Source organism: Dipodomys spectabilis, unplaced genomic scaffold (genome assembly GCF_019054845.1).
Source record: "Dipodomys spectabilis isolate Male_0828 unplaced genomic scaffold, ASM1905484v1 ptg000297l, whole genome shotgun sequence".
In the NCBI taxonomy this organism is placed as follows: Eukaryota; Metazoa; Chordata; class Mammalia; order Rodentia; family Heteromyidae; genus Dipodomys; species Dipodomys spectabilis.
In genome coordinates, this window is record NW_024870974.1 from 20,074,510 (window position 1) to 20,098,069 (window position 23,560).

The window sequence follows — 23,560 nt, forward strand, 5'->3', positions numbered from 1 at the left end:
TGGCCAGTCCTGGGGCTTGAACTCAGGTCCCTGAGCCTCTCTATGCTCACTTGAGCCACAGCACCACTTCTGGCTTTTTCTGTTTATGTGGTACTGAGGGCTTCATGCATGTTAGGCAAGCACTCTACCACTAAGCCACATTCCCAACCCTCATCTTCTATTTTCTTCTACTTTGTTTCTAAACTCAGTAGAAATCCATCACTATCAGTTAAATCAACACTTGGGGCTAAAAGAGTGACCTCTTAATGCTGGGCAAAAGCACGCACACACACACACACACCTCATTTTAGATTTTCACATTTGATTTGAGTGCCCTAATACATTTGCAAGTAAGCCCAAAGCTTATTTGGGCAGAGCCATGGAAGTTGGAAAATCTTTTCCTCTACTCTCCCTTCGTCTCTAACAGTAAAGTGATAAAATGCAAAAAAAAAAAAAAACAAAAAACAAAAAAAAAACTTGAAAATTAACATAGCCCCCAATTGCCTAATTACTAGCTGTCGATTAGTTTTAAACTAACAATAGCAATGGTCATAGGTATACCTTGCCTATACCTGATAAAGGCATGCAATTTAGTTAGAAACCAATTTTGATTTTCCATCATTTTCTTTTAGGTATTTCTTGTAGTTTTGTTTTTGTTTTGTTAGTCATGGGGCTTGAACTCTGTCTGGGCGCTGTCCCCGAGCTCTTCAGCTCAAGGCTAGCACTCTACCACTTGAGTTACAGCACCACTTCTGGGTTCTAGTGGTTAACTGAAGTCTTACAGACTTTCCTGCCCGGGCTGGCTTTGAACTGCAATCCTCAGATTTGAGCCTCCTGAGTAGCTAGGATTACAGGAGTGAGCCAACAACACCCTAACGTGTTTGTGTATTTGGGGTGGGGGTGGAGGTAGATAGCATCTTGCTATGCATATGTAGCCCTGTCCTTGAACTCTTCATCATTCTGCCTCAAGATCCTAAGAGCTGAAATTATAGTCATGTACCACTCTACTTGGCAAACTATACACGTTTTAAAATTGACCTTACAAATTAAAAATATTGATCCCTAGAAAAGTTACCTCTAGAACCAGCTAAACCACAATGCTCAATTTGGTTATTACCTTAGATGATTTTTTTTTATTGGAGTTTTTTACATTTGTTAATTTGAACCTTCAAGCTTAAGACCTGACAATAAACTGTTTCCCCTCTGTATCTTTTCCTCTGTTTCTCCATCACTTTTGGGAGTTTTATAAGGGTTTTTTTTGTAGGTTGTGGGACTTGAACTCTGGGCCTGGGTGCTGTTCCTGAGTTCTTCAGCTCAAGGCAAGCACTCTACTACTTGAGTCACAGCACCACTTCTCATTTTCTGGTGGTTCACTGGAGGTAAGAATCTCACAGACTTTCCTGCACAGGCTGGCTTTGAACCACGATCCTCAGATCTCAGCCCCTTGAGTAGCTACAATTAGTCGTGAGCCACTGGGGGCCCTGCTGTCCATAAGGTTTTTTTCTTTCTTTTTTTTTGTCAGTTGTGGGGCCTGAACTCTGGGCCTGGGTACTGTCCATCAACTCTTCAGCTCAAGGCTAGCGCTCTACCACTTGAACCACAGCACCACTTCCAGCTTTTTCTGCTTATGTGGTGCTGAGGAATCAAACCCAGGGCCTCATGCATGTAAGGCAAGCGCTTCTACCACTGAGCCACCTTCCCAGCCCCATCCATAAGGTTTTTTCTTTTTCTTTTTTTTTTTTTTTTTTTGGGGGGGGGGGGGGTTGTCGTGGGGCTTGAACTCTGGGCTTGGGCGTTGTCCTTGTGCTCTTTAGCTCAAGGCCAGCGCTCTACCGCTTGAACCACAGCGCCACTTCTGGTTTTCTAGTAGTTTATTGGGGATAAGAGTCTCACGAACTTTTGAACCGCGATCCTCAGATCTCAGCTTCCTGAGTAGCTAGGATTATAGGCGTGAGCCACCGGTGCCCAGACATCCATTAGGTTTTCTACAGCCTTACATTTTCAATCATTTTCAGCAACAGTGAGTTCACACTCCTATTAAAACCCCAAACCTTGTACACAAGTCAGCGTAGGGGAGCATGGAGTGAGTTCAAATTACTTTGGAATTAACTTGCCAGAAAGAGCGTGGTTAAGGGCGCCAATGCCCACATCTCTGGAAGATTGTGCAGAGTATTAGTCATACTGTAGAAAATCAAAACTTTTAATGACTTGTGAGGAATAATTAAAAACAACAAAAAAATCGAGAGAAGACATCTATAGGAGACCATTTCCTAAGGAAGAAAGTAAAAAATTAAATGAAAAAAATTAAAGAAATGGAAAGAATAGACCACGTTAAGGATTATAAAAGTTATATTTATTCACGATGCTACATTTATTGCATTCCCTTAGAAAAATGGAGAACTGTTTATGTACCCAATTTGCACATATAAAACTTTATACAAATTATGTGTAGCACATAAAGGCCTCTGGTACAGCTAAAATCCTGACACTACAATTTGGGTATTCCTGCTTCAGGGTCTCCAGTTCATCAAGTCTGTTCCATAGAAATAAAAACTAGAACTATACTCAATCCTGCTAACACTTAGAAATTATGTTAAAATATAATAAAATAAAATTTGCATTTACCCTAAAAACTCAAAAATACTATCAACTAGGAGGGGATACATTCTGTTACCAATTTTAACAGTATGGTAAGGTCATACCTTAGTTTGGCTGATTCTTTCAAAATTTAAAAAAAAAAAAAAAATCACCTTAGTTCTGACATTATCTTTCTAAGTTGTGGCTGTGTGGGAAGGTCATTTGTCAAAATATTTACCAAATACTTAAAAAAAAATATTCCTTTTACAAAATGGTGTAATACTAAATGTCTTTGGCTATACAACTAAAAGGCCATCCGTCCAACAGAGGAGGGCGTCTTTACTCCAGAGCCAACTACAGAAAAGAAAGAAAGCGCAACAGATATATGCACAGAAATGATCATTTGCTTGTCTTTCCCCCTGTTCTACAAGAAGCAAGGAGAATGGAGTTTACATGATCTTTTGATGAGACTCAACAACATTACAAAGAAAATACCAACATTTCTGCAAAGGCAAAGGGAGTTAAAGCAATTCCACCACTAAGTGAGGAGGAGCAAAGGGACAAGCGCTATCTGCAATGTCATTACTTGTTTGCTTGTTTTTAAGCCACACAAGTGTAGAAATCATAGCTGATAACAAAAAGCCACAAACTTCACAAATGGAACTGTAATAGAAAAATAAATCAAATGAAACATTTATTAATAAATGAAGCCTATTTTATTACTTCAAGTTAATGATAAAAAAATTTTCAGCACAGCTGTTGCATTTAAAAAAGTGAAACTACATACTACGTTTCTAGCTCAGTAAACAGATGAACCTGATGTCTTTGAATGACATAACAATTCAGCATTGTACAGTACATCTTATGAAGACCCGTAAATTAAAGAACTACTAGTTTAAAGTTAGTGATTATGAAACAAATACGCATTCATAGTTTCAGCTTCTTTTTCCTCCCTCGACCATCAGGTGCTCCATCCATCTTACGTTTCTGTGTCTATAAACAAACACAAAGATTACTTCTCATGACAAGACATAGTAACCATGAAATATTCAGACACATGACTGCCCTTTATAGTGACTGCTAAGTACATTTTCCTCTCCAAGACATAATAAATCTTTCAAAATTAACTATCCAATCTCCAAATTTTACTAAGTTACAAGACAACTTTTTTCCCCTTAAAATGCTTGTCTTCACATTGCTAAGACAGAACTGAGCAGTAAATCACACTTTAGAAATCAATCTTAGAGGTTATAAAACTATTTCTGTCGTATTACGAAATAAATACTCTAAAATGATTGCATGTATTCCCAATGAGAAATGCATATCCTGACATTCTTAGGACATACTTTCCCAAACTTTTAGAAGCCCCTTATAAGATTTTCCCTATACAGTGCAATCAAGTTTTAATTTATACTTTTTTTTTGCAAAACAAAGAGGCTAATAATACACATGAAATCCATGAGTTTAACTACTTAAGAAAAAAATATATAGCTTATGTAATCTTAAAATCTTCACATATTCATGAACACTTACTGTAGGCTTTGGTCCGCGTTTCTTTTTCTCTGCCTTCTCTTTCTCTTCTAGTTCCATGTTTTCTCTTTCAATCAAGGTAATAAGGGTATTACACCTCCTCTGCAGTTCCTGCATTACAAATATCCACAGTAAACTTGTACCTGCCATTTGCCTGTGGTCAGGATTTCAATGTCTAAACAAGACTATGCTTTACTAGAAAGAAAGGTATATTATAAACAAGTTTTCATTGTTTGTTATTGCTGAAGCTGTTTTCACACCAAGTTCTGCAGTTAGGTAATCTAAATATAACTATATACATTTTCCCACAAAAAATTCAGCATAACTAGAACTGCTCTAAGCTAATGTAAATGACATCCTCAGTTAAAAATGTAGCCGGTGCCAGTGGCTCACACCTGTAACCCTAGCTACTCAAGAGGCTGAGATCTGAGGATTGTGGTTCAAAGCCAGCCCCAGCAGGAAAGTCTGTGAGACTCTCATCTCCAATAAACTACTCAGAAAAAGTCAAAAGAGACACTGTGGCTCAAGGGCAAGAGCAATAGCCTTGAGTACAAAGAGGCTCAGGGACAGCACCTAGGATCTGAGTTCAAGCCCCAGGCCAGGCAAAAAATTAAAAAAAGAAAATACCATACACAACTCATTAAATATCTGAAATAATAATATAGAAGGTAATAACATCTAATTAGTTTCCCTTACTGGGCTACTGATAGGCTAAAGTATAGTTTTCACTTTCAGAGCCCTGTATGTTAATGACTTTCTCTAAAAAGGATATCAAAAAACAATATCAGTCGTCAAACACAAAAACACTGTACTCCATCCATTGCTGTGTTGTGTGACAATAAAAGGCACTGAGAACTATAGAAATATTGGAAGACTTGCCATCCCAGTATGTCCAAACCTAACACTAGAAAATCTCTACATTTTCATCATCTTGCACAATCTAGGAGTTTAAGAAATTCAAAACTGCTCAACTACTGAAGGAAAAGAGCCATCTCTTTTTTAGACACAAATGGGATCAACAAAACCCAGAGTTAGATCTCCACCAGGCCAATTGCTTCTCCATATTGGCCACTTAAAAGCACACTCACAAACTAATAAAATGCTAAAAACTAGCAATGCTACAAGTACATGGCATTAATGGATGGGACTAACAAATAAGCTTTTTAAGTTACGTAGGTGTTAGGTTTGCAAGCTGTGGATATGAGTTACTTTTCTAAAAAAGTTTACAATTTCTGCTATCACCTCGAAGTTAAAAAGTAAAGGATATGTATTCTGAGGAGCTGGGAAGGTGGCTCAGGGGTAGACTGCTTGCCTTGCATGCATACGGCCCTGGGTCAATTCCTGAGCACCACATAAGCAGAAAAAAGCCAGAAGTGATGCTGTGGCTCAAGTGGTAGAGCGCCAGCCTTGAGCTGAAGCGCTGAGGAACAGCACCCATGCCCAGGCCCAGAGTTCAGGCCCATAAAAAACAAAAAAAAAGAAAAGAAAAGAAAATTATATTCTGAATTCTGCTCTATTACACAAAAACACAAATGAAAACTCACCATTGCAGTTCTGGACTTAAGAAACCAATCAAATCTGAACTGAGGGGAGTTTCGAATACACTGTCGCAATTCATCATAAACATTTTCCTTGTCAAATCCGAGTTTGTGAAGCATGCAGATGAGAAATCGATCCTCTTCTTCAGTGTAGTTTTTTCCTTTGTTAGTGCCATACGATATTCTCAGCTGATGAAAAGGTGCTTTGTACCGGCCAATCTACGGAAGTCAGACTTGTTAAACTATAAATATCATCAGAATATTCTGTCCGAGAATCTCAATTGTACTTCTCCTATCAAACTCTGATGGTGTTTATCATTTTCTAGAGAATATAAACTCAGACCACCTTCCTGATGTTACTTAGGAAGGACTAAGCTAAGTGTCTGTGACTCAGTATCAGTCAATTCACAGGCTCTTTAACAGTTAATCATTTTTCTCTGAAAAAATTTTAAATTCTCATTTCTTTTAAAAGTTACTTTAGGAGGATGGGAATGTAGCTTAGTGGTAGAGTGCTTGCCTAGCATGCATGAAGCCCTGGGTTCTATTCCTCAGTACCAGAAAAGGACAGAAGCAGCACTGTGGATCAAAATCTCAAGTGGTAAGAGTGCCAGCCTTGAGCACAAAGAGGCTCAGGGACAGAATCCAGGCCCTGAGTTCAAGCCCCATGACTGGCCAAAAAAAGTTACTTTACGCCACACATTTGTGACTTGCATGTATAATCCTAGCTTGCTCAGTAGGCTGAGTGAGATATGAAGATCATGGTTCAAACTCAGTCTAGGCAGACAAATCTGAGAAACTCATCTCTAAAATACCACAGAAAAAGACAAGTGGAGGTGTAGCTCAAGTGGCAAAGTGCCAGTCTTGAGCGAAAAGGTAAAGAACAAAATCAGACCAAGTTAAAGTCCCAGTACCAACACCCCTCCTACCCTAAAAAAGTTACTGCAACTCATATTCACAGATAGGAGTTAGGACAGTAACCATCATACTTATTAATATAGTACCAACTGTACCTTTGTATCAAGTGCTTTTTTGATACTTATTCTTCTTTGGATTCTTGCCTCTCCCCTCTCTATCTGAGCCATAATCTTCTCTATGTCCTGGAGCTCATTGCATCTTTCCCAGAACACAGCTATGGAGGAAACGTTGGAGAGATGGAGGGAATGAAGGAGAACATTAAAACAAAAGCTTGCTGATACAGATATACATGTGTGTGTAATTGATTTGCAAAGGACTAAGAAAGATTTTCACTTATTCTACATTTAATAGCAGAAAGGAAGTAAGTCGCTTATAATGTTTCAGTTTTCTTTTTTTTTTTTTTTTTTGGTCGGTCGTGGGGCTTGAACTCTGGGCCTGGGCGCTGTCCCTCAGCTCTTCAGCTCAAGGCGAGCGCTCTACCACTTGAGCTACAGCACCACTTCCGGTTTTCTGGTGGTTTATTGGAGATAGGAGTCTCACAGTCTTTCCTGCCCGGGCTAGCTTTGAACCACGATCCTCAGATCTCAGTCTCCTGAGTAGCTAGGATTACAGGCATGAGCCACCAGTGCCCAGCTTTGTTTCAGTTTTCTTAAATGTGAGAAAACAATTCTGCGTGTTAAAAGTTTTCTTCCACTTCTTAAATATTGCTACTCTAAGATTTTGTACATTCTTACCACAGCATAAACTACACATATTCAGTATGAAACAAAAATTGAAGTGCCACTGTGCAATGACCTATTATGGGTTTTGTGGCTATAGTTAGTTGATCTAAACAACAACAACAACAACAACAAATCTAGCCAGGTGCCTGTGGTTCACACCTTTAATCTTAGATACTGTGATTGTGACTCAAAAAAGTTTGAAACTCTTACCAAAAAATCTGTGAAACTATCTTCAACTAATCAGCAGTAAAGGTACACTAAGATATGGCTTAGAACCACCAGCCATGAGAAAAAAGCCAACTGAAAACTGAGCACTGGTGGCTCACGCCTGTCATCCTAGCCACTCCGGAGGCTGAGATCTGAGGACCACGGTTCAAAGCCAGCCCAGGCAGAAAACTTTGTGAGACTCTTATCTCCAATTAACCAGCAAAAACCTAGAAACAGAGGTGTGACTCAATTGGCAGAGCATGAGCCTTGAGCAAAAAGGCCAAGCAAAGTTCAAGACCGCGAGTTTGCCTGTGCCAGCATGCTGCACATACATGAACGTGGATGCACACGCACATGTGCGCGCGCCCACACACACAGTATTTTTAAATAAAAACAATTAGGTCATATCTTAATGAACATACCAGGCTACACCATAATCAGCTGAGATAAAGAAGAAGCTTCTACAACTGATATTCTCCAAAGGCCTAATAACACTTTTGTTCATTCAATTAATAGAAGTATTACCTGAGTATTCAATGACTTCTTCTGGAGTTTTCCCTTCCACTTCTCTGGCTATGTTTTCAATATCATCACGGCCCCACTTCTCATTGGCTTTGATAAACTGGTTAAAATCTCTCTTATTCCAATTAGTAAATCCCTACAGAGCAATGAATAAAACCATCACAGCATGTTACACTTGGAAACAAAGCCATTACACTTTACCTATGCATTTGAAAATTACAGATAAAGTTTCAACTGCTCCTACTTCAATTAAGTTCTTTTTACAGCGGTTAACTTACTTGTACAGATACACACTTTTACCAACACTTTGTGTTTACTAAAAGAAATACTATTCGATGTGAGGGAGTAAGGCGCAGGTGGCATTTTTTCTGAGCTCTGACGTAGACGGGGAGTTTTTAAGGAAGGGTCATCATAAGCTGAAGAGCAGAGATGCCCAGAGAGACACGAGAGCAGAAAGCTCCAACAGGGGGTCACAAGCTGGATTTGGAAAGGCTCCGAATGAACCCTGAAGGCTGACAAACAGCACCATGAAGATATCTGTCATGGGAAACATTCCGGGAAAGATGCGAACACTGAAAAGAAGGTCTGGAAAAATAAACCCTCCACCAACGACTAATCTAGAATCTTCTCAACCATGTTGGCAAGTTAACTAACCAAACAATTCAATCATGGTTTACCATCTTCAATCAGTCTGTATTTTCCCTCAACAGGGTCTTTTTTTTATGTTTTGTCAGTTGTGGGGCTTGTTAGGCACTGTCCCTGAGCTCTTTGCTCCAGGATGGTGCTCTATCACTATAAGCCACAGCACCTTCAGGTCTTCTGGTGGTTAACTGGAAGACTTTCCTGCCCAGGCTGGCTTTGAACATGCGATCCTCAGTTCTCAGCCTCCTGAGCAGCTATGATTACAGGTGTGAGCCACCATCACCCGACTCTCACAGTGCTTCTTGCATGGTAGGCAAATGCTCTACTATTGAGCTACGGAACCTTCAGTAACTGTTCTTTGAAAGTAGAAAGTTGTATGTACCAATACAACCTTAAACAGCAATTTACAAAATAACTGTTTGCAACTGTGTTGATTGCAGCCTATACCTGTGTCAAAAGCTTCTCTTTTTCTTCTAATTCTTCATCATTAAGTGGTTCTGCTTCATCGATTTTGAGCTGTTCTTCCTTCTGGGCCTGGGCTGCATTAGGTAGGTCAGGACTTCGAGGTACCTAAGAGAGATGCCATCAATCAGCACATTTAAAGGACACATAATAGATTAACAGATTTCTCCTCAGGAGAAAGGGTATTGGCTCTACCCTAGTTTTATATGTTTAATATATGAAATTGGTTTTCATTAAAAAACATAAAGTGTAGAATTTCACTTACCTTGTACCCAATAGTTTTTCTGTAATACAGAATTTCTTTTTCCAATAATTCAAATAAACGGGGGGGAAAGAACTGGAAATCCTGAACATTGGGTTGTTTTGGAGGTCTAGGAGCCTAAGAAAAAATAAAACACAGTATTGTCCATTAAAATATAAGCAACAAAAAACCCTCACCCTACTTGCATTTGTCATTTCATAAGCCATGACAGCCAATTTTTAAGGAAGTGAAAGCATAGCTCAGTAATGCTGAACCAAAAGAGCAAAAGGATCACCCCAAAGAACTTTTCAGTATTTAAATAATAATGGAAGGGGAATCTGTACAAAAACACACAGAATGTAAGTCTCAATCTTCCTTTGTTGTAACAATGTACGAACAAGCATCAGCTCACCTTGGGTGCTTTCGGTTCACTGACTCGAAGCGCTTCCCTGAAATAGGCATCGACAGCGTAGTTAGCCTTCCTCTCTCGTTTAGGAGGTTCAATCCACTCTGTGAATGCAATCTAGCAGTGGGAAACAAGTGGAATGGCCACTGTTCATTATATACGGTAACAAATGTTTAGGGCACATGATGGGCCTAAGTAAGGTACCGATGAAACCCTGACGTCAGGCAAAGGCAGTACAAAAGTCGGGACTACCTTTTGCACCAGAGAATAATTCTGTTGGACAAGGTGAAAATACTACAAGATGCAGGTATGTTTAATCCAGAAAAAAAAAAAAAATCTGAGGACATACTTATCAATGTTAACCAGAAAAACTCTACAGAGAATTACACTTTTCTTCTTTTTTATTGACATGTCCTAATTTCTTTCCACATTGGCATGTAGTATTAGCGAAATTAGAAAAAAATTGTCTTAATCCCTACCAATTCTGTTAAATAAAATTCAATTTGTGACATTTTTCTTGATTTTCATTTTCAAGTATCTCAAATTATACTCACTGTACACAAGAAGGTATGTTACAGTATACAATAAACTTAACTGCATAAACTTAAAAATAAAAAATTCAAAGCCGGACGCTGGTGGCTGTAATCCTAGCTACTCAGGAGACTGAGATCTGAGGATTGCAGTTCAAAGCCAGACTGGGCAGGAAAGTCCATGAAAGTCATCTCCAATAAGCCACCAGAAAACCAGAAGTGGTGCTGTAGCTCAAGTGGTAGAGCACTAGCCTTGAGCTGAAGAGCTGAGGGACAGCGCCCAGGCCCAGAGTTCAAGCCCCACGGTTGACAAAAAAAAAAATTCAAGCCAGAAGCTGGTGGCTCACACCTATAACCCTAGCTACTCTGGACTTAAGATCTGAGGATCAGGGTCTGAAGCCAGCTTGGGCAGGAGAATCCATGAGACTCCAAATAACTACTCAGAAAAGGCTAGAAGTAGTATTATGGCTCAAATGGTAGAGTGCTAACCTTGAAGAAGCTCAGGGACAGTGACCAAGCCCTGAGTTCAACCCCCAGGACAGATGCACATGTGTGTACACACATGCACACGTAGCGCACATGCACGCGCACACTCACACACACATACACATGCACACACTATCAGAGCTTACCACACAGAAAGTTAAAAAATTAGATATGAACCAACAGAACTGTTACTTAAGACAAAATTACAAAGCACTGAAAAACAAAATTCCAAGCTTTCAGCAATATATAGCATAGGTAATTAAATCCTCATTCTGCAATACCTTTTGTTTTTCTCTGTAGTCTTCCCCCTCAAAGTTATAAACACTTGACTCAGTGTCCATTGTGAAGTTCCTAAGGGAGCTTTCACCCATCTTGGAGAGCTTTTCATTCATTTCTGCAGTCTGAATTGAAGACAAAATGAAGAGCATGAGATCTGTAATCAAGACAAACTAAGATTTCACAGTACATACAAAAGCTTTCTTTAGAGGAGGACTATGGGCAGATAACCCACACCACAGGTCTAGTGGGAAGTGTGTGTTCAGCCTGCAGCTCACCTTCTTTGCACCTCTTTCCAGAATGCCATCGATGTCCTCGTCAGTGATTTCACTCTCTTTTGAGGCAAATACATGAGTGGCTCCATGTCGTATCATTTGAAGCATTTCATCTTTCCCGATTTTGTTCAGATTCTGATCTACAAGCCTCCCTGAAAAAGATGGTGTTAACAATATCATTTTACTGGAAGCATGGAAATCTTCAATGTTAGATGTTAATTCACTTCAGATCATTTTCTTATTTATTAACTTGTTAATGCCAAATTTTCATCTTAGGCATTATTTATTTTAATGTATATCAGCTTGCTAAAATGTTTTGTGAAAGGTAAACATAATATCTGAGATATTGGGGAAAAAATTTCAGCATATATGAAGCATTACAAACACAGTAACTCATTTCTGGTGAGCAGAAGATCCACTCCTAATCTTCTTAAGTCAGTTTTTCTTTACACTGCCAGGAGCTGGGGTAGCTCATGCCTGTATTCCTGGCTACTCAGGAAAAGCTGAGAGGATTTTGGTTTGAAGATGGGCTGAGGAGAAAACTCTGAAGACTTTTACCTTGAATGAACCAGCAAAAAGCCAGATGTGGCTCACGTGATGGAACCAAGAGCCTTGAGGGAAGAAAGGTAGGAGTGGGAGAGCAGCATTCCAGCCCAGTCCACACACGCACACACACGCATGCACGCTGAGTGTCCCCCAAAAACAAAAGAATAACAACAATAGCAAAGTTCAAAGCATTACCTTGCTGAATAACTATTGAGTCCAGTCTGAGTTTCATCTCGGCACGTTCCACGATTCTTTCTTCCACTGTGTTATCTGTTATAAAGCGGAACACTCTGACTGTCTTCGTCTGTCCAATTCTGTGAGCTCGGTCCTAAGTGATTTACCATGTTATTTTGAATACAGTGAAAAAGTCAAATAATAGACAAATGTGTACACTGACAAAATTTAAATATTCTTCAAGTTTTTCAAATATGTCTGAGCAACTTATAATAAGATTTTGATATTCCTTAAAATTCTTGGTCAAGGCCGGGCGTCAGTGGCTCACGCCTGTAATCCTAGCTACTCAGGAGGCTGAGATCTCAGGATCACAGTTCAAAGCCAGTCCAGCCAGGAAAGTCCATGAGGCTCTTTTTTTTTTTTTTTTTTTTTTTTTGGGGGGGGGGGGGGGAGGGTCCAGTCGTGGGGCCTGAACTCTGAGCCTGGGCGCTATCCCTCAGCTCTTCAGCTCAAGGCTAGCGCGCTACCACTTGAGCCACAGTGCCACTTCCAACTTTTTTTTCCTGCTTATGTGGTGCTGAGGAATCGAACCCAGGGCCTCATGCATGCAAGGCAAGCGCTCTTCCACTGAGCCATCTTCCCAGGCCCTCTATGGGACTCTTATCGCCAATGAACCACCAGAAAACCAGAAGTGACACTGTGGCTCAAATGGTATAATGCTAGCCTTGAGCTGAAGAGCTAAGGGACAGTGTCCAGACTTCAAGTTCAAGGCTCATGACAGACCAAAAAAAAAAAAAAGGTCAAAGTAATTGGTTTTCTCACAGGGAAAACTTCTATAAAACACATCAGAATATAATCTTTCAGAAACCATCACATAAATGATAAAACTATCCAGATAATACAAGCAAAATTCTAAGTTTGATGATAAATGATAGTCTAGAATCTCTTAGGTTTAAATTCAAAGCATGTTTCTATCTAAATCAAGTCTTAATTTCCATTTATTAGGGAAAGAAGTGACCTAAAAATAAGTTCCACAAACTACAACAATCAATCCTAGTCATTTGCTTACATGTGTGAAAATTCAACAATGGACCATTCAGAAGCAGTTGAGGGGGAAAGCAGGAGGCAGCAGAGGGGTGAGGGGTGAGGGGGATGGCTGCGATGTGACATGTGGTAAGTCACAGTGAAGCCCTTGTACAAATAATACAGGATAATCAAAACTGCAATTAAAAGTGCTAATCTTTAACTTCACACAGTCAACTAAATATAAGCAATCAAGATATTTTGGATGCATTTGTATTTGCCTTCTGGGTAAAAGCACAAAACCACATTCCTATCAAACACTGTTCTAATAATGTCAATTTTGCTAGCTGCCCTTACAAAGAGTTTAACATGAAAGTAACTAATATGAAGTTTCAATAAAATTGCATTTATGGACACTAGTATCATTCTTCATGTTAGTGGTGCCATACCTAAGAATGGGTGCCTCTTCACGCTAGTTTATGGGTCATATGTAAGAATCACCTTCCTGAGCTAATCGGATGTTCCCCAAAGGCCATGAATTTTAAGCTTCCCAAATGGTAGAGATCAAACCATTTCCCTTTTCTCCTAGAACAGAACTATACACTCATTTTAGCAGTGTCCTTCCAATCAACTACATTTCTGTTCTGGCCAATCAATCTGAGACTGCTTTGAGATCTAATCCATTAAACATTTCCTTGGCAAGCCTTATTTTTCTCAGAATGTAGAGGCTGTGGAAGGCTCTGGGTTTTGAGAGCCATAAAATGGACATAACTTGATTCAGAGAAGAAAATGGTGTTCAAGGGCTGGGAATGTGGCCTAGTAATAGAATGCTTCCTTAGCATGCATGAAGCTCTAGGTTCGATTCCCCAGTACCACATAAACAGAAAAAGCTGGAAGTGGCACTGTGGCTCAAATGGTAGAGTGCTAGCCAAAGAATCACAGGGACAGTGCCCAGGCCCTGAGTTCAAAGAACTGGCAAAAAAAAAAAAAAGGTGTTCAACATACCCTCACTGAGCCATTAGGTCTGTAAATATAAATTTAGTAGAAGTTAGAAGTACACCACTATAACTTCATAAGTGGAAATGTAACCCTGCAAAATTATTTTGCCTGAAAATAACAAAATAACATCTACTAAGCACAGATTAAATTTCTTTATTTCTTACCATCGCCTGGAGATCCACTTGGGGATTCCAATCTGAATCATATAAAATGACCACATCAGCAGTAGCAAGATTGATGCCAAGGCCACCAGCACGCGTGCTTAACATGAAAACAAACTTGGTACTGTTTGGTTCATTGTACGCGATGATGGAATCCTACGGATATAAAGCAAGACAAGTGTCAAAGTGATTTTAGTTTTGTTTTGTGAGATGGGGTCTCATGCTGCCCAGGATGGCCTCAAACTCTTGCTTGAGCCTCCCAAGTAGCTGGGACTCAGGAGGCACACCACGGTGCTCAGCATAGAGAAATATTTCACCTGGCTTGGTTTTGTCTTTCTTCCCTCGCATTTTACTCACCTGTCTTTCATCATGGGGTGTCTGTCCATCCAACCTACAGTACTCATAATTTCTCCACATGCAATAATCTTCCAAAATGTCTAGTACTCTTGTCATTTGACTGAAGATTAATACTCGCGAACCTGTTAATATAGAAGCCTATCATGAGAAGCTCCCAAAGTAGAAAAATTCAAACTAAGATTAATACGTTATCCTTTAATTCTAGGTTACTTTGCAAAGAAAAAAAATGGCATTATTAATGTCACACAAATCAATCATTACCCACTACTTTTCCATCATGGCATAAATAGAAAAGGAATGGTCATCCAGTCCTCTCAAGCAGATAGAAAGGACTCCATCTCTCCTATGGCAACCTGAGAGAATCATTCGCTTGTTAGCTCACACATTTTCTATCACCTGACCAAAACTCTTTCATGCATATCATTCCCTACATCTCCAATGCACATTCTGGTTCTGGAGACACAATCCAACTTGAAGGACCACAAATGTATTTTATGTAGATATATATGGATAGATAGATTTTTTTTTTTTTGGTCGGTCATGGGGCTTGAATTCTGGGCCTGGGCGCTGTCCCTCAGCTCTTCAGCTCAAGGCTAGAGCTCTACCATTTGAGCCACAGTGCCACTTCCAGTTTTCTAGTGGTATTTATTGGAGATAGGAGACTCACGGTATTTCCTGCCCAGGCTGGCTTTGAACCATGATCCTCAAATCTCAGCCTCCTGAGTAGTAAGGATTACAGGCGTGAGCCACCGGTGCCCGGCTCGTATTTTATATTTTAAAGCCCTCCACTTCTCTGACCTCACACTTACAATAAAATTAAATTTAAAAAAAAAAAAAGCCTTTCACGTAAGGCCTGAGCACTGTCTCTGAGCTTCTTTTGCTCAAGGTGAGCGCTCTACCACTTGAGCCACAGCACCACTTCCAGCTTTTTCTGTGTATGTGGTGCTGAGGAATCAAACCCAGGGCATCATGCATGCAAGGCAAGCACTCTACCACTGAGCCACTTTCCCAGCCCCAAGCCTTCAGAATGCTTGAAGATGAAGGGATCAAATAGCTACTTGTCAATTGATCCTCTCTCAATCTCCGGTCACACATTCACACACCTGAATGCATGAGGAGTCGAGTGTCCACTCTCCCTATAGTTTAATACAGCTTTCAATAAAATCTAGGCATTGCTACCAAGTTCCTGCCACTCTTTCCCATAAAATCCATTTCTTTAATTATTGAGCTTTCAAAGAAAGCATCAGAAAATATACTTTTCACAAAAAAGTTATAAAAATCAGGTGGTTGTAGCGTGATAGAGCACCTGTCTAGCAAGTCTGAGGACTACAGTCCCTGTCATCAGAAAGAGAAAAAAAATTCACCAATAATCTTTATATTTTTGACAAGTCATTATCAAAGGAAACCATCTCGGACAATTACCTTTCCAACCCAAATAATACATAGAAACACAAATGGAGAAATATGAAACCCAACTGTATTCTATTCTTAATATGGAATCACTACAATTTTGCAGAAGTGTTTTTCTTTTCTTTTTTTTTTTTGTCGGTCTTGGGGCTTGATCTCTGGGCCTGAGCACTGTCCCTCAGCTCTTCAGGTCAAGGCTAGCGCGCTATCACTTGAGCTACAGGGCCACTTCCGGTTTTCTGTGTGGTTTATTGGAGATAAGAGTTTCACTTTCCTGCCAGGGCTGGCTTTGAACAGCGATCCTCAGATCTCAGCCTCCTGAGTAGCTAGGATTACAGGCCTGAGCCACCAGCACCCAGCTCTTTTTTGCTGTTGTTGTTGATTGCGGGGCTTGAACTCTGGGCCTGGGTGCTGTTCAGCTGAAAGCAAACATCCTATCACTTAAGCCACAGTACCACTTCCCATTTTCTGGAGATAAGACTCTCATGGACTTTCCTCCTCCGTCTGGCTTTGAACCGTGATCCTCAGATCTCAGCCTCCTGAGTAGCTAGGATTATAGGCGTTAAGCCACCAGCGTGCAGCCGAAGTGTTATTTCTTAAGAGCCATATAATAAACAATTTATGAGATACTGCAATGTTTAGGGTACATTTTGAATGCTCTAGAAGGAAAGGTGTAGCATAACAAGTTTTATTGTTAATGCTGAAGCTGTCTTCACACTAAGTTCTGCAGTTAGGTAATCTAAATATAGCTATGCATGTTTTCACACAAAAAATTCAGCATAACTAGAATGTTTCTAAGCTCATGTAAATGACATTCAGTTAAAAATTTAATTGGAAAACACCCTGAACAACAACAAAAAAACCACCATTATCCAACAAAGCATATGATATCCATTATTGATATTAAAAAAAAACACATGAAACTTCTCAAAAAGCTTATATAAAATGAGAATTTGTCCCTAAATCTAGGGACTTTGGCTGTTGTCACTATTTATTACCTTCTAAAAGATTTAAGGCCAAGCCAGTGTAGGTGGCTCACACCTGTAATCCGAGCTACTCAGGAGGCTGAGATCTGAGGATCGCGGTTCAAAGCCAGACTGAACAGGAAAGTCCATGAGACTCTTATCTCCAATAAACCACCAGAAAACCGGAAGTGGCACTGTGGCTCAAGTGGTAGAGTGCTAGCCTTGAGCTGAAGAGCTCAGGGACAGTGTCACGTCCAGGCCCAGAATTCAAGCCCCAGGACCAACCAAAAAAAAAAAAAAAAGACTTAAGGCCTAAAATTAGGATAGAGGTGGTTAGTCAAAATGTATCTAATATGGTTTTGTGGGGTTTTTGGGTTTTTTTTTTTTTGTCAGTCCTGGAGATTAAACTCAGGGACTTCCACTTGTTCATCTAGCACTCTAACACCTGTACCATCCTGCCTTGATAGACTTCAGATATCAACCTCCCAATCACAGCCTCCAGTGTAGCTGGGAATATAGATTGTTAATGTTTCACACTTCAACATTAGAAAGTGGAAGAGCAGTCATTTCAAAGTACTGTGTTCCTTGTTAACACTAGAACTATTAGTCTTCATTACTTCTCAATTTGATACCAATACCACAGATACATACCTTGTTCTTTTAATTTGGGGAGCAACTTGTCTAGTACCACCATTTTGCCACTGTTGGTAACCAGATGCATATCTGTTGTGTAAGGTGGACCAGGTTCAGCTCCATCGAAGAGGTATGGGTGATTACAGCACTTCCTCAACTGCATTAAGATATTCAATAACCTCATTTTATCCATCTTTCCTGCTGAGTTTAGTATGTCTATATCCTTCATTAATATCCGAGTATACCTATTGATAAGAAAAGTATTTTTAAGAGGACACAAATGTTCCCTGACCATTCTCTGTCACTTTATATACTGAATCCCTCTCCCCATCTGAGCCCACAAATAGCTATAATGAAAAAATTATGAAATGCTGTAATTCCGGGATTGGCTTCAAGTGATCTAAGAGGAAAAAAAGTTTTCCATGACACTGGTGTGATTGAAAATGTTACCTACTGATGCTTACCTTACAGGTAAGCAATTATGACTGTCACACACCAGGTGGTCTGTGAGATTTCTCTCCAACTACCCAACCACGAGGCCAGTTGAAGCTCAACTGGTAGATCACCAGCTTTGAGTGAAAAAGCCAAGCAAGAGTAAGAAGTTCTAAGTTCAAGCACTAGTATAATACTGGCCCCAAAAATAAGTAAATAAATACAAATAAAGTTAAAATCCCAAATTGAGTTCTCTTACAGCTTGATATATTGCATCTTAAATTTAATTTTTAGATTCATGACTCCATAAATTCACCATACTTCCATCCTATATATTCCATTCAAGACTCTGTGAATGTGATGGCTAAGCCCTAAGTCACTCTAATATTCAGCTCAATTCAGCCAACAGGAATTCCGTGAAAACACAAATTAGAAAATACCATATAAATCAGCATGTGGTTCAAGTGGCACACAGCCTACTTGCCTGTCTAGTAGTAGGCCCTAGACCCTCAGTTCAAACACCAGTACTAATCAATTATTGGTAAAATGAAAATTAGAAAACAGTAATATCAGGGGCTGGAAAGGTGGCTCAGTGGTAGGGTGCTTGCCTTGCATGCATCAGGCCCTGGGTTCGATTCCTCAGCACCACATAAGCAAAAAGAAAAAAAAAAGCCAGAAGTGGCACTGTGGCTCAAGTGGTAGAGCGCTAGCCTTGAGTTGAAGAGCTGAGGGACAGAGCCCAGGCCCAGAGTTCAGGCCCCATGACCGGACCTAAAAAAAAAAAAAAAAAAAAAGAAAAAAGAAAAAAGGAAAGAAAATAGTAATATCAAACATCTCAGAACACATACCATTCCCTTTGCATTTTGCTGAGACCTACGTAGATTTTGACTTCCTTCTTTGGAGGTAAACTCTTTTCCACATCAGCCTTAATTCGACGAAGAAGAAATGGACGCAAAACCTTGAGGAAAATAGAAAGTAACAGACATAACCTTATGTGTAATGTTGATATTATTTCAAAAATCTTAAAATCTTGTGTTAAATACACGGAAAAGAAATTTCTCTGCTTAAATATTAAATGACATTTAAGACTTCTCCATTTCAAATTTCTGATTTGTTATTGAACACCCAGAAAGTAATAATACAATTAAGCTTACTCTCACAAAATATTAGAAATGATACACTTCGAATGTTTTCAGAATTAGAATGTTACTTGCACATAGACTTTGTGATAACGCTTCAGAAATGGCTAGGTAATTACAATCTTTTTTCTTCCCACCCCTGAAGACTTATCCAGACCAAAATATCAACAGACACCAAAGTCCCTGCTGTAGGTAATGAAAGAACCTTATATAAGGTAGTTGGTAAGGTTCTGCTTCATACTCCTGAAGAAGGGTATCGGTATCTCAAGCATAGTAAGATAAATTTCTCTAACAACTATTTTGTGTCAATTTTTAAAGGAAGGAATAAACAAAGCTATCTATCAAAGTAAAACCTACAGTATGGACCCCGTTACTAATTCAGCTATTTGTTGCTTCATATCCTGTCATTAGATTTGCAAACAATATGATCATTAGTCCTTTCCACAATGTTAGATTCATCTATGGAATCGAAATAACACTAAGCTTTAAAAAGCTGTCTAAAGTGCTGGGAATGTGACCTAGTGGTAGAGTGCTTGCCTAGCATGCATGAAGCCCTGGGTTCAATTCTCAGTACCACATACACAGAAAAAGCCAGAAGTGGTACTGTGGCTCAAGTGGTAGAGTGCAAATTTGAGCAAATGAAGCTCAGGGACAGTGCCCAGGCTTGAGTTCAAGCTCTAGGACTGGGGGGAAAAAAAACACAAAACACCAAACAAACAAAAAACTAATTAATCATTAAGTGACTCTTCCACCCTCCCACTGTACTTTTCCTGACAATTAACTTAAAATCCATCCCAGGTTTCAACAGTTAAAATCACCACACATCACTTCCCTACCCCATTTTACAATCAGTTAGATGGCAAAATGCAAACTGATCTGATGCTACAGTAAACATGCTTTTTTCTTTTTCTTTTTTTTTTTTTGGGTCCGGTCATGGAGCCCGAACTCTGGGCCTGGGCACTGTCCCTCAGCTCTTCAGCTCAAGGCTAGCACTCTACCCACTTGAGCCACAGCGGCACTTCCGGCTTTTTTCTTTTTGCTTATGTGGTGCTGAGGAATCGAACCCAGGGCCTCATGCATGCAAGGCAAGCGCTCTACCACTGAGCCACCTTCCCAGCCCCATGCTTTTTTCTTTTCTTTTCTTTTTTTTGTCAGTCGTGGGGCTTGAACTCTGGGCCTGGGCGCTGTCCTTCAGCTCTTCAGCTCAAGGCGAGCACTCTACCACTTGAGCTACAGCGCTACTTCCGGTTTTCTGGTGGTTTATTGGAGATAGGAGTCTCACGGTCTCTCCTGCCAGGGCTGGCTTTGAACTGTGATCTTCAGATCTCAGCCTCCTGAGTAGCTATGATTACAGGCGTGAGCCACCAGCGCCCGGCTCCCATGCTTCTTTCTTAACTGGAAAATAACCTACTTATTTAAATCTCAACTTCCTTCCTATTAGAATGTATTGGATACTGCTCCAAAACACTTACCATATGAAGCCTCTCAACTAGCTTCTGATCCCCAAGGCAGTTGTTGGTATCAAACCAGGAATCAAAGTCCTACATTAACAAAAAATATCTTAAGGTCAGAGATATTGATGACAAATGTCTGATAATACCAGTAATGAATGTAGGGTTGTGAAGTACAAAGACCACTTAGTCTAAGCCACTAATTTTTTCAGATTCTGATTATAAAACAATTATTTCCTAAGTATTTTACTCAAAAATATAAAGAAAGCACAAAGAAATTTTAAAAAAAACATAAAGATGACAGATTTCATAATAAAGGGTCTGAAAACGTTTAGTAGAAATAATTAAAATCCTCAATACAAGGTTTCGTGAACATTGCCAATTTTGATTAACAAAGGGAGGTAAAAGGCATTTAGTTAGTATTTGGATAGGATTTGAATAAAGACCATTTCCTTACCCTTACCTCAAACATTCAGTTTAAACCTTCCAATCTGACTAAATATCTTTGTGTATGTACTAGTTATTGGGGCTTGAATTTAGGACCTCACACTTCAGCTTAAGGCTGTCATTCTACCACTTGTGCCATACCTCCATTTTCAGCTTTTAGGTAGTTAACTAGAGGTGACAGTCTCACAATTCTCTTGCCCAGTGACCTTGAAACACAATCCTCAGACCTCAGCATTCTGAATAAGTAGGATTTAGGTATGTGCCTTAAGCATCTTTTTATAACACAAATTTCTGTTTTTTAAAAACATCCTTAAGCCAGGAGCAGTGGCTCACGCCTGTAATCCTAGCTACTCAGAAGGCTGAGATCTGAGGATCCTGGTTCAAAGCCAGTCTAGGCAGATTGGAGATTTTTATCTCCAATAAACTACCAGAAAACTGAAAGTGGCGCTGTGGCATTGTGGCAGCCCAAGCGATAGCCTTGAGCTGAAGAGCTGAGGGACAGCGCCCAGGCCCAGAGTTCAAGGCCCATGTCTGACAAAAAAAAAAAAAAAGATCCTTAATAAATCAAAATGAGTATCCTTCTAGAACTCACTTCTATACATGTACTAACATGGAGCTCTTCAAGTTTTCTGTATACACACTCCAGATGAGGAAATCAAGGCTCAACAATGAACTGTGGCCCAGCAAAATCCAATTACTAACATCACAGACTCTTGGTATACAAAGTGTATGTTCATTCATGTGACTAATAATTAAGTACTGCTACCAAATCTACTATGCAAATAATCTATAAAGAGACTACAATGTGAAAGAGGTTAGAAAGGTATTACCACATCTGAACTTCAAAACACAAGCATTGTGAAATTAGCAATTCACTTGCAAATGCTAGAAAAATAAGCAGTCTATCTTAAACCCTTACTTACAGAGTTAAGTCAACATGATTGTTAAGTAAGATCCCACTGTTCCAATGGAGAAAACTGATGTAACATACTAAACCCAAAGGCTCAAAAGTAAATTAACAGATTGCATCATCAAATTTAAGACCAGCCTTACTACACAGAAGCATGTAAAAATGAATGAACTAAAAAGGCAGACTATGTTCTACTATAAAAACAAATGGAATCAGGATGGATGTGCTAGTGCACACCTGTAATTCAGGTACACAGGAAACAGGTCAGTCTACAGGAAACAGGTTACAGCCAGTTAGGCAAAAAATTAGCAAAACCCTGTTCTCAACAAATAAGCAGTGTGACAATAAACAGCTATATAGTGAACAGCTATAGGCTGTCAGGCCAGGCCAGCCCTGAGCCAAAACACAAGATTACGTAAAACAACAATAAAAAACTAAAGCAGAAAGGGCAGGAAGCAAAGTTCAAATGGCAGAGTGCTAGTCTAGCAAACCCAATGTTGTGAGTTCTAACCATTTTTTTTCCTCTGAAGGAAAAAAAAGCAGAGAGCAAGATAAATCATTAAACAAAATAGAAAACTATTAGAAGTACTTACATCAGCTGAATTAAACACATCTGGTAACAAAAAATTCAGAAGTGACCACAGCTCATGTAAGTTATTCTGCAGAGGTGTTCCAGTGAGTAACAGCCGATTTGTGGTCTTAAATTCCCGCACTATTTCTGACAGCTGAAAGAGTCAAATTCCATCGAGACAACATTTTGAATATGGGTCAGTCTCAAATAAAGGCAAAATTCTCACATGGAAATAACAAATTACCTTAGATTTTTCATTTTTGATCCTATGAGCTTCATCTATAACCAAGTATCTCCAGTTAAATTTTTTGAACACAGACTTCTCCTTAATAAGCATCTCGTAAGATGTCACACACACATCCCATTCTCCTGGTAATAAAACATCCCGGACAAAAGCAGCCTGTATAGCAAGAGAAAGAAAATTCACCACTCAGGAATCAATTAGACACTTATTTATAAAGTAATAAAACACATAAAAAAGGGAGTGAGAATAATTCTAGTGGTATTATGTAAAATTTAGAACTAGTTCTGTCACCACTAAAATAACTTCATTGATCATTTATGTGACAGGTTAAAAAAAAAAAAGGAGAGAGAGAAAAGATAAGGTCAACCAGCCCAAAACTTCATAGCCGGTGGCTCACATCTGTAATACTAGAATGATTAGGCAACTGAACTTCAAAAAAAAAGCAAGTTGATAACTTAGAATACCCTAAGTATCTATAAAAGGAGAAAAGACATAGAAAAGTATAGAAGCATCAGATAGCTAACTGAAGGGAAAACAAAAATCATTTATAATACACTGTGCATAACTGCAAGTCTGAACTCTATATTAAATGTTTATTTCTATATCTTCTTTCTAAAAGAGTATCCTAACAGACCATCAAATTACCAGGATATATTAATCTCAAAATCCAGCTCCTGAAAGTTCTAGTAACTTCACACATTCAAAGCCTCTTTAAAAAGGTTTTCCTTTTCTCTCCCTATTCTCCCACCCCAAGTCCCAATTCCAATTCCTTTAATATCCCAAGTACAATGAA

The 23,560-nt window shown here is 39.4% G+C and overlaps 1 protein-coding gene across 1 annotated transcript in view; it reads right to left on the reverse strand.

Moving 5' to 3' along the window:
* Nucleotides 1–2,310: 2,310 nt before the first annotated feature.
* Nucleotides 2,311–23,560, reverse strand: part of Smarca5 (SWI/SNF related, matrix associated, actin dependent regulator of chromatin, subfamily a, member 5) — a 31,867-nt gene continuing 10,617 nt past the window's right edge. Inside the window, exons 7-24 of the mRNA XM_042701606.1 lie at nucleotides 22,768–22,923; nucleotides 22,546–22,677; nucleotides 20,617–20,685; nucleotides 18,854–18,963; nucleotides 17,592–17,818; nucleotides 14,569–14,690; nucleotides 14,215–14,367; nucleotides 12,050–12,182; nucleotides 11,312–11,460; nucleotides 11,039–11,158; nucleotides 9,748–9,858; nucleotides 9,360–9,473; nucleotides 9,080–9,202; nucleotides 7,994–8,126; nucleotides 6,635–6,753; nucleotides 5,631–5,843; nucleotides 4,090–4,197; nucleotides 2,311–3,549 (exon numbers count right to left, since the gene is read on the reverse strand). Coding sequence (XP_042557540.1) covers nucleotides 3,484–3,549; nucleotides 4,090–4,197; nucleotides 5,631–5,843; nucleotides 6,635–6,753; nucleotides 7,994–8,126; nucleotides 9,080–9,202; nucleotides 9,360–9,473; nucleotides 9,748–9,858; nucleotides 11,039–11,158; nucleotides 11,312–11,460; nucleotides 12,050–12,182; nucleotides 14,215–14,367; nucleotides 14,569–14,690; nucleotides 17,592–17,818; nucleotides 18,854–18,963; nucleotides 20,617–20,685; nucleotides 22,546–22,677; nucleotides 22,768–22,923 — 2,358 coding nt within the window. The 3' untranslated portion in view covers nucleotides 2,311–3,483. The remainder of the gene's footprint in view (nucleotides 3,550–4,089; nucleotides 4,198–5,630; nucleotides 5,844–6,634; nucleotides 6,754–7,993; nucleotides 8,127–9,079; nucleotides 9,203–9,359; nucleotides 9,474–9,747; nucleotides 9,859–11,038; nucleotides 11,159–11,311; nucleotides 11,461–12,049; nucleotides 12,183–14,214; nucleotides 14,368–14,568; nucleotides 14,691–17,591; nucleotides 17,819–18,853; nucleotides 18,964–20,616; nucleotides 20,686–22,545; nucleotides 22,678–22,767; nucleotides 22,924–23,560) is intronic.